We start from the raw sequence: 10825 nt of genomic DNA on the forward strand, positions 1-10825 counted from the left end.
AATAAAAATATTTTAGAAAGCACTGTAAAGAGATAAAAGTAAATTATATGCCTATATTCCTTTCTGGCTAACAGCAAAAAACAAAAACAAAAACAAGAAGACAGCAGGCAAGGATTCAGTATTTCCCCAAAATAATCCATAAAGGCTAAAATAACATCCATAGGACCTGGGAATGGCTGTCATCAAAATTCAAGTGGCCTGGGGAGGCACACATCTTGAATGAAAGGGTGATTTCAATAAATATGTCTGCATTAATATAATCTAGTACCATATCTAACAGGTACACAGTTATTAGCAAAACAGCCATTTAACAGAAGGTACTTACCCTTGCCAAAAGCTGTTCAATCTCAATCGCCATAGTTTCAAACATTCTGTCTTGGCTTGATCCATTTAAAAGGGGTGTTGTGTCAGAGCTAAAGAGAAGTTCAAATAAAGAGTATCTATTACTTAAACCTAATCCTTTAAAATATACTTAAAATAATAAGGTAATTATTCTTAAAGAAGCCAAGTGGAACCCCTGAGACATTCTTTTTGTTTCATAAGAAGTTATAATTTTTATAGAAGTTTTTCTATAAAGATCACATATCCTAAATATTAAATTCAGTATAAAATATAATTGAATATAAGACTGTCCCAAGCTTTAATACATCCCATCTTAATAATGCAAAGAAATTCTAAATTCTTGTTTACTGTTTCCCAAATGAAAGTAACTTAAGCTATGGCAGTGTCCAATTAAATGCTGAATCTAAAGGAACAAATTATGTGAAATAAAACTGCAGACCTATGTAGTACAGCATCTAAGAGGAGCCATAAAATGTATTGCAGATTATGTTAGCTCTGTGAGGAATAACCTTTAAAATTTTTACCTCAATTATGGTTCCTGAGACCTTAATTTAAGTTCTCTCTTCCTTCTATGACTCTTTCCAAGAAGAAATAAAATTGAGATTTAAACAATCCACAGATTGGATAAATAGTTATCAAATAATCAGGAACTGGCTTTAAGTCTAATACAGTTAGCCACGTCCAGCAGGGAAGTTTTAATACCAATCCTTTACATTTCCACTTATATTACGTAATTGTTTCTGTATTGCTTTGCAAAAATGTATTTAACTGTCTTCTGAAATCTGAATAGTCAATCCTAACTTTTTACAAGTGAAACTATGTTTGACAAATTCAAATTCTAAAACCACATGTCTTGAAAGTTTCATTTGTCTCTTCTGAAAAACCATTAACCTTCATTAGGTCCCAAGTGGTATATACTATCATATGAGCAGCTGCAGCTCAATACTGATCTTAGTTATACCGAACACAGATAAATACCAGGAAATGACTATGCTCTCCAACCTTACTGAACACTTTTTCTTGCCCTGTGAGAGTTGCTTGGGTGCAGTAAATGAAAAGATTAAATAACCAGTTTAATGGTAAATTTACCTTGGCTCTTTCCCTTTTCCACATACACATCTACAGCAATAGTAACAAGCAGTGAAATAGCCAATAAGGAGGATTTTTATTTTAGGATGTTTAACTAGGTCCAAATTTTTATTTCTTTAAAAATTTTAATTTATTTGCCTTAAAATAACTCATTCTTGATCATGTGTCAGAGCCAACCCAAGGTTCTGTGCTTATCTCTTAGAACATGCCCATGTGAAATGCTCTATATACTACTAATACAGATCCTCCCCTACGAGAAATATGAAAAAGAACAATGGGCCAATAACATAAGCTCCATCAGGAGGAAAACTGCCTATGTCTTGCTCACAGATATATGCCTATCACTGAGAATAGTGCTTGGCACACGGTAGATGCTCTTTAGATACTTGTTGAATGAACGAGGAGGCAATCTCTACATTCACCATTCTCAGGGAGGTATGAGTCCAGGGAAAAGGTCAAACACATACTCTCCACAATACTAAGATTCAGTTAAATTTAATTCATTTTATAAGTACATGGTGATTCATAGACCATAAAGTTCTCAAAATACAAAAAGTAAAAAAATTACTCCTGAAAGAAACTTCTGGTCATCACTGAGTTTATTCATTATGATGTGCTTTCAACCTGGGCAACAAACAAAACACTTTAGAATGCACATTGGATCTTGGTCCTCATGGCTCTAGGTTTCTCATTAAAAGGGACAGTGAGGCTGAAGTAATTCCACAAACTCATTTCCAATTTGTTGTAGAATTTCTGAGGGAATGTTTTTGAATAGTTTCCCCTTTAAAGGAGTCATAAAAGTACAGGCATACCTTAGAGATATTGTGGGTTTAGTTCCAGACCACCACAATAAAGCAAGTATCTCGATAAAGTGAGTCACACTAATTTTTTGGTTTCCCAGTGCATATAAAAGTTATGTTTACAATTTACTGTAATCTATTAAGTCTGCAATAGTATTATTCTAAAAAACCAATGTACATATCTTAATTTAAAAATACTTTATAGCTAAAAAATGCTAACCATCATCTGAGCCTTCAGTGAGTAATCTTTTTGCTGGTGGAGGGTCCTGCCCTGATGTTGATGGCTGCTGACTGATCAGGGTCCTAAAGGTTGGGGCAGCTGGGGCAATTTTAAAAAACAAGATAACACTGAAGTTGCTGAATTGATGGACTCTTCCTTTCGTGAACGATTTCTCTGCGGCAGGCAATGCTGTTTGATAGCATTTTACCCACAGTAGAACTTCTTTCAAAATTGGAGTCAATCCTCTCAAACCCTGCTGCTGCTTTATCAACTAAGTTAATGTAATATTCTAAATCCTTTGTTGTCATTTCAACAATCTTCATAGCATCTTCACTGGAAGTAGATTCCATCTCAAGAAACCATTCACTTTTAAGAAATTTATATATCTACAGGAAACAACTCCTCATCTGTGCAAGTTTTATCATGAGACTGCAGCAATTCAGTCACATCTTCAGGCTTCACTTCTAATTCTAGTTCTCTTGCTATTTCCACCACATCTGTAGTTATTTCCTCCACTTAAGTCTTGAACCTCTCAAAGTCACCCATGAGGTTTGGAATCAACTTCTTCCAAATTCCTGTTAATGTTGTTATTTTGACCTCGTCCCATGAATCATGAATGTTCTTAATGGCATCTAGAATGGTGAATCCTTTCCAGAAGGTTTTCAACTGATTTTGCCCAGATCCATCAGAAGAATCACTATCTACGGAAGCCATAGAAATGTATTTCTTTTTTTTTTTTTAAACATCTTTATTGAAGTATAATTGCCTTACAATAGTGTGTTAGCTTCTGCTTTATAACAAAGTGAATCAGTTATACATATACAATATGTTCCCATTTCTCTTCCCTCTTGCATCTCCCTCCCTCCCACCCTCCCCATCCCACCCCTCTAGGTGGTCACAAAGCACCGAGCTGATCTCCCTGTGCTGTGCGGCTGCTTCCCACTAGTTATGAAATGTATTTCTTAAATAATAAGACTTGGAAGTTGAAATTACTCCTTGATCCATGGGCTACAGAATGGGCATTGTGTTAGCAGGCATGAAAATAACATTAATCTCATTGTACATCTCCATCAGAGCTCTTAGGTGCACTGTCAATCTGCAGTCATACTTTGAAAGGAATCTTTTTTCCTGAGAGTAGGTCTCATCAATGGGCTGAAAATATTCAGTAAACCATGTTGTAAACAGATGTGCTGACATCCAGGCTTTGTTTTTCCATTTATAGAGCACAGGCAGAGTAGATTTAGCGTAATTCTTAAGGGCCATAGGATTTCTGGAATGGTAAATGAGCACTGGCTTCAACTTAAAGTCACCAGCTGCATTAGCCCCTAACAAGAGAGTCAGCCTGTCCTTTGAAGCTTTGAGGCATCAACTTCTAACTATGAAAGTCCTACACGGCATCTTCTTCCAATAGAAGGCTGTTCTGTCTACACTGAAAATGTGCTATTTGGTGTAGCCACCTTCATTAATTACCTTAGCTGGATCTCCTGGATTACTTGCTACAGCTTCTGTATCAGCACTTGCTGCTTCACCTTGCTCTTTTTTGTTATGGAGGTGGCCTCCTTCCGTGAATCTCTTGCATCAACCTCAACTAGTTTCAAACTTTTCTTCTGCACCTTCCTCACCTCTCTCAGCCTTCACAGAATTGAAGAGTTAGGGCCTTGCTCTGGATTAGGCCCTGGCTTAAGGGAATGTTGTGGCTGGTTTGACCTTTTATTCAGACCACTCAAACTTTCTCCATACCCGCAATAAGGCTTTTCACTCTCTTATCATTCGTGTGTTCACTGGAGTAGCACTTTTTAATTTCTTTCAAGAACTTTTCCTTTGCATTCAGAACTCGGTTGTTTAGCACAACAGGCCTAGCTTTCAACTTATCTCGACTTTCAATATGCCTTTCTTACCAAGCTTAATCATTTCCAGCTTTTGATTTAAAGTGAGAGACATGCAACTCTTCCTTTCACTTGAACACTTAGAGGTCACTGTAGTTATTAATTGGTCTAATTTCAATATTGTTGTGTCTCAGGGAATAGGGAGGCCTGAGGAGAGGGAAAGAGATGGGGGAAGGACCTGTCCACGGAGGAATCAGAACACACACGTTTATCAATTAACTTTGCCATCTTATACGGGTGTAGTTTGTGGTGCCCCAAAACAATTACAAAGTAACATCAAAGATCACTGATCACAGATTACCATAAGAAATATATCCGAATAATGAAAAAGTCTGAAATGTTGCGAGAATTACCAAATGTGACACAGATACACGAAGTGAGCAAATGCTGTTGGAAAGATGTCACCAACAGACTTCTAAACACAGGGCTGAAACCTTGGAATTTGTAAAAAAAAAAAAATGCAGTATCTGTGAAGCACACAGAGCAAAGTGCAATAAAACAAGGTATGTCTGAATTAAGATCATGATACACAGAGAACACAGGAAAAGCATCATGTAATCGTATCTCTTAACAGTTTGGAGTTTTAAAATTGTATACTCACTGGCATAGTCAAATGGGAGACTTAAATTCAGGAAAAATGCTTTCTAGTGATAAAATAAGTTTACTCATAGAAAAGAACATTCCTCATTCTCTTTACCTGCTAAATAAAGGCAAGCCGAAAGCAATGCATTGCAATCAAAGCTATGTGACACGCCAATAGCTTACTTTTAGCTCCTAAAGTCAGTATGTTGGCCCTGCTATCTTTAATTCTTTAATCATGTGACCTTGTAAAAAGAAGCAACACTGGCTATAGTACTGAAATAAGTCTTTTGTTGGAAGGTACATAGAAAGGTTTGGAGCATGGGCTCAGGATACAGAAAGATCTGGTTTCAAATCAAAGCTCAGTTTTTATTGCTTTTATTATTACTAGCTGAAAAAATATCCCAGCCACCACCAATCCTCAAGAACGTATGTAAAATAAGTAAAAATGTTCCCAGCAGCCTTTATATAAAGCTCTTAAAAACAGTACCTGAGGCATGATGAACACTCTTGTGTTTAAAATTATTAAAATAAGCAAAAATTAGAAACAACATTCATCTACAGAATAAACTGATACAAGCATACAATGTAATACTATATGCAGCAAATGAATATACTAGAGTTAAATGTATCCATAGCTTAATCTCAAAAATAATGTTACACAAAAAAGCAAGTTGCAAAATAACTATTTTGAATTGTTCAGGAACACAAATATATACGTAGTAAAAATATATGGAGATTACCCGGAGGGAGAAAATGGGATGCCATCAGGGGCTTCAACTGAATTGGTAATGATTATTTCTTAAAGTGGGAGATAGGCACATGGGGATCCATTATATTATTCTTTATATTTTCCTAAGTGTCTTAAATATTTCCTAATATTTTTTGAAACAAAGTGGATGGCCTAAAGTGAGTTTCAAAGATAAGAATACATTTAAATATGTTCAAAATAGTAGTATACCAGTTTCTCAAAAAAGAACCAAAATTTAAAAGAGCTTCGACCATTAACAGTGAGGATACACACTGCATTAGATTAACTCTAAAACACCAGAATAGCAGTAGGTATACTTTGCATTTGAGTAGTCTCTCAGATCCATTTAGCAATCAGAAAATATAAGAAATACAATGTGGGCAAAGCAACATTTCCTTATACCGGCTTATTTCTGATGCAAACTCACTCTTAAGCCTTAGCATTTTCCTCCTGATAACAACACAGTCCTTGCCTAAGGATCCCAAATAAATGTTCACCTCAAGAATTAAGAAGAACTTTTATAAATAACTAAAAAAAAAAGGCAAAAACAAAAAATAAAATACCAAAAATTCACCAACAGACCAAGTTACAGTTATATATTTTACTTTATTTTTTTAATGCTTTAAAAACATGATATAGTTTAAGGCATAATAGAGAGAATCTGGTAGTACCTATACCTGTCGCGTCTTCCATCTCGGGCACTGCTGTGACTGTAACTTGTACATAGTTTACTGAAGGAAACTAGTTTCAGGTCAAGTTCATTTTCCAGCTGTCGAGCCTGTTTCCTGAGATCTTTAACAAAATTACAAAAGCAAATAATTAGACACAAAAAATCCATCAGTAGATATAAAAATCACAAAACTTTTCTGAAGAAAACAAACTATGCAAATGATCATATATCTAGAGTCTCCCTTAAAGAAAAGTATTAAAAGAAGCAAACCAAACACCCAGGAAAGCAAATTGTCACTTATTTAAACTTCAGATGAGGCAAAAAGGGGAGAAACAGTGGGAAATGCAAATTTTCAGCTTTATCCCAAAGACAGCTAGACAACAAATGCTGTTCTAACATCCCTGAAATTATTTCTATAGCAATAATTAAAATTTTTAATTTTAATTCAGGGGAAAACAGAAGAGAATACAAATCACAAAGGAACTGAGTATGGTTTATGACAAGCATTATATAAATTTACCAGCTAACTTTATAAGAAAGAAACCATCATTGTTTTTGACAAGGATTTTCCTATCTCTTTATGTTCCAAAGCTTTATTAAGTTTATGAAATTCTTAACAGTACAGTGAGTAAGTGCTTGACTGTAAAGAAAAAAATCACTGACATAGATTTAAAAAACTGTCTTTCAATAAGCTTACTGAAAGATATTTGGAGAGGATGAGTTTGACAGTAAACGATGTGCTACCGACAAGATCAAATATAAGTAAAACAGAAATAAGAGTGTAAGTTTTTAAAGAACAGAAGCAAACAAGCATGCAGAGAAATTGGTATAATGGTTTGGCATCTAAGGTGGTTGAGTGAGAGGAAACCCGTATCTAGATGTGAATACTCTCATTCATGGTGAAGTAGAGGTCAAAATAAAAGGGCTGAAATACAGAAGGCATAGTATAAAGATCTCATCTTTCAGGAATAAGAATATGAAACATTATTTCAATATACTTATCAGCAACCAGAAGTAGGAAGCAGCATGCAGGTAATACAGGGGAGCACATTTTCCCAGAGACCAAACCTCAGTTAGAATCTCAGCTCAGCCTAAAGTTCTGAAGTTCTGAGAACTGGCTCTGATTTATTCACAATCTACTTAACCTATGAATCTCTGCTTTTCGTTTTTTAAACCCCTACCTTCAGGGTTTTCCTATGCATTACTAATCATGTGTTTAAGGCACCTGGCACAGAGTAGGCTGTCAATAATAAGTTGCTATAATTATTCTAGCATGACGCTTCAAAAAAGTATAGCCTAATGACTAATGTTCAAGATACCAATAGCCACTTCTACATAATTTAAAAATATTTTCTAGCAAGCACACACATTTCAAATAACCGTTTTAATACATGTTTTAAACTATAAGCATGCTTCTCTGTAATTAGTAACTGTCTTCTATAGTAGAAAACATCAAGTAAAAGCATTTTGAAAGTATGACAAGCAAGTATGGATGACCTTAGAATTAAGTATTTTATACCAAGTGGCTGATAGTGACAATACTGCTATTTGTGGTGGGTTCCAGAGGCTTTGGTGGGTAGCAAGAGGAAACAGGTTAAAAGGGAAAAGGGATTCGGAGAGTAGTTTCTATTTTGCAGTAAAGCAAAGAGACAACTGAAAGAAAAAGGTCAGCCTTCTCTGATCTCTGCTTATCATCATGGTCCAGGAATGAGTTTTACATGAGCCCATTTTATCAAACCATATTTTCAGGAATTAAATAAACTTGCTTGTCAAGTTACAACATGGTTTTTTGGTAGACGAGGTAAAAAGCAAATGCAATAATTACAATTCACACTGGTTCTCTCAACTTTCTCGTTTTAACAAAACCGATTTCCAGAGCAGAGGGTAAAGTTATTTCCTCTGCCTTCAAACGCGACTCCACACCCAATCCTCGAAGTCCCAGCCTGAAGGTGCCAAGGGGACCCAAAAGGAGGGAGACACTCCGCTCACACAACTTCCCTCGATGGACCGGACTGACAAGTTTCTCCTTTCTCTTTTCCTACTCAATTCCCCAACAGCGACCTCAACTCTAAGGCTATGACACCTCCAGTCTCCTGGACTCGGCATATTCTCGCTCAACACTCGCTTCCTCCCAGAGTTCACACCCAACCCCCTTCGTCTGAGTTCCGCTACCACCTCAACCCAGCTCTCCTCCGGCGACTCAAACCCTCTTCCTCTTGGTCCCGGCTCAGCCCTCTCTGCCCAACCCCTGCCCCAGGTCCCGCTGCCGCTCAGGTCAGTCCCCTCCCCAGACCGCACGGTCTCTACAGCCCCCAGGCCCGGCGGCTCGCACTACACCAGCCCTGCCCGTCAACTTGGCCGCTCCGGAAGCCAGGCTCTTCCCCCTGCTGCCTCCGCCAAGACCCGTCCTCGCTCAGCCCTTCTGCCCCTCGGCGAGACGCACACGGAAGTCTCCCCTTACCTTCCCAGTAATTGCTGGTTCCTGCCGCCATCTTTGTTGTCCAACGTCAGTCGGGATAGGAGAGTAGAGGCGATGCGAGCCAGAGAGTCATTTCCATGCCTTCTTCCGCTTGGCGCCAGGGTCGATGGGATACGTGAGCTTCCACAGACACCGCCACCTGGCGGTCAATTCATCATTTTACACCTTTTGAGCAGCGAGACTGACAACTTCAGGTTTAGCACCTGACACTCCCTGAACATCTCCCTTTCTGGTGTTGGTATCCGCTCTCCGCGCCCTAAACCTACATCATCGCCCTCAGCTGGGCTTATCCCCTCTCCAACAGGGACCTCCCAGGCTGAGAAGAAAGTTAACCTTAGACGCAACTACCTGTTTCCTTCACCTTCTCTCAAATGTGTATCTTCAGCCAGCCTCTTTCTCTTCTCCAAGCCAGAGGCTCTTTTCTTCCCAAGACCAACCCCTTCATGCTACCTCCGCCTGTGCTCAGTTATCCCACATCTCTGATATATGTGCTTTTCTCCACTGGCCGCCTTTTCCTCTGTCTACGGTAGAATCCCAGCCCTCTTTCCTTCCCAGCCGCCAAATCTAAAACGTGTGTGCTAACTGCTTCCATGTGTCTCATCCTGACCCCTCAACCTGTTAAAATCAGCTGTCAAAACTCACTCTTTATAGATACATAAATTATCACAGTTTGCTCGTGTCCACATTTTACCAGTTCTTGTGAAATGCAGAATCTTACCTCTTGTAAAGGTTTTAAAATCACACCTGGGGCTTCCCTGGTGGCGCAGTGGTTAAGAATCAGCCTGCCAATGCAGGGGAAACAGGTTCAATCCCTGGCCTGGGAAGGTCCCATGTGCCGCGGAGCAACTAAGCCCGTGCACCACAGCTACTGAGCCTGCGCTCTAGAGCCCGTGCTCCACAGCAAGAGAAGCCACCGCAGTGAGAAGCCTGCGCAGCGCAACGAAGAGTAGCCCCTGCTCACCGCAACTACAGAAAGCCCACGCACAGCAACGAAGACCCAACGCAGCCAAAAAAAAAAAAATCACACCTGTCCCTTTACTCACTACCATATATAATTGTCTTTAATATTTCCTCTACATTCATTGAGAACCACATCATTATCTGATGTGTTATAATCTTTGCTTCAACTGTCAAACATAACTTACAGAGTTTAAAAGGAGAAGGAAAACCTGTGTTTACCCATTTTTTACTCTTCCCATTTTTCTTCCTTCCTGATGTTCCAAGATTCCTTCGTTTATCATTTTCTTTCTGTTTCAAGAACTTCCTTTAGCCATTTGTTAAAAGAGTAGGGCAGCTGGAGACAAATTCTATTTGTGTTTCTTCATCTGAGATGTCTTGAATTTCCCCTTCGTTCCTGAAAAATATTGTTGCCATATTAGGAATCTGGAGTTGACAATTTCTTTTTTTCAGCACTTGAAAAATGTGCCAATTCCTTCCTGCTTCCACAATTTCTGATGAGAAATTGGCTGTTATTTGAATCGTTTTTCCACTATAGCTAAGGTATTTCTCTCTCTCTGCTTTAAAGACTTTTTCATTTTCTTTAATTTTCGGAAGATTGATTATGCTGTGTCTTAGTGTAGATTTCTTTGGTTTTATCCTGTTTGAGATGTGTTCAACTTTTTGAACCTTAGGTTTATGTCTTTTGACACATTTGGGAAATTTTCAGCCATAAGTTCTTCTAATACTTTTTCTGCCCCATCCTCTTCTTCTTCTTCTTCTGGGACTCCGATGATGTGAATGCTAAATATTTTATTATAGTCCTGCATATCCCCGAGGCACTACTCATTTTTTTTCAGTCTATTTTCTGTTTTTCAGATTGGGTAATTTCTACTATTCTGTCTTCAAGTTCACTGACAGGATGTCTTTCCTCTGTCCCCTCCATTTTGCTGTTGAGCCCATTCACTGAGGGTTTTTTTTTTTTTTTAATTATTGTATTTTTCAGATCTAAAATTTCCATTTGGTTCCTCATTATATCTTAAATTTATTTGCTGATACTTTGTATTTCTTTG

At 38.1% G+C, this 10825-nt stretch overlaps 1 protein-coding gene across 3 annotated transcripts in view; it reads right to left on the reverse strand.

Annotated features, from left to right (window-relative positions):
- The window catches only part of GOSR1 (golgi SNAP receptor complex member 1), a 49843-nt gene extending 40899 nt beyond the window's left edge, over nucleotides 1-8944 (reverse strand). For 2 of the 3 annotated variants that reach the window (XM_007183832.2, XM_007183833.2), the window contains exons 1-3: nucleotides 8799-8944; nucleotides 6339-6459; nucleotides 326-413 (exon numbers count right to left, since the gene is read on the reverse strand). In XM_007183832.2, the coding sequence (XP_007183894.1) occupies nucleotides 326-413; nucleotides 6339-6459; nucleotides 8799-8829 (240 nt within the window). In that variant the 5' untranslated portion in view covers nucleotides 8830-8944. The remainder of the gene's footprint in view (nucleotides 1-325; nucleotides 414-6338; nucleotides 6460-8798) is intronic. The other variant, XM_007183834.2, reaches the window with a different exon arrangement.
- Nucleotides 8945-10825: the final 1881 nt, after the last annotated feature.

Source organism: Balaenoptera acutorostrata, chromosome 20 (assembly GCF_949987535.1).
Source record: "Balaenoptera acutorostrata chromosome 20, mBalAcu1.1, whole genome shotgun sequence".
Lineage (NCBI taxonomy): Eukaryota > Metazoa > Chordata > Mammalia > Artiodactyla > Balaenopteridae > Balaenoptera > Balaenoptera acutorostrata.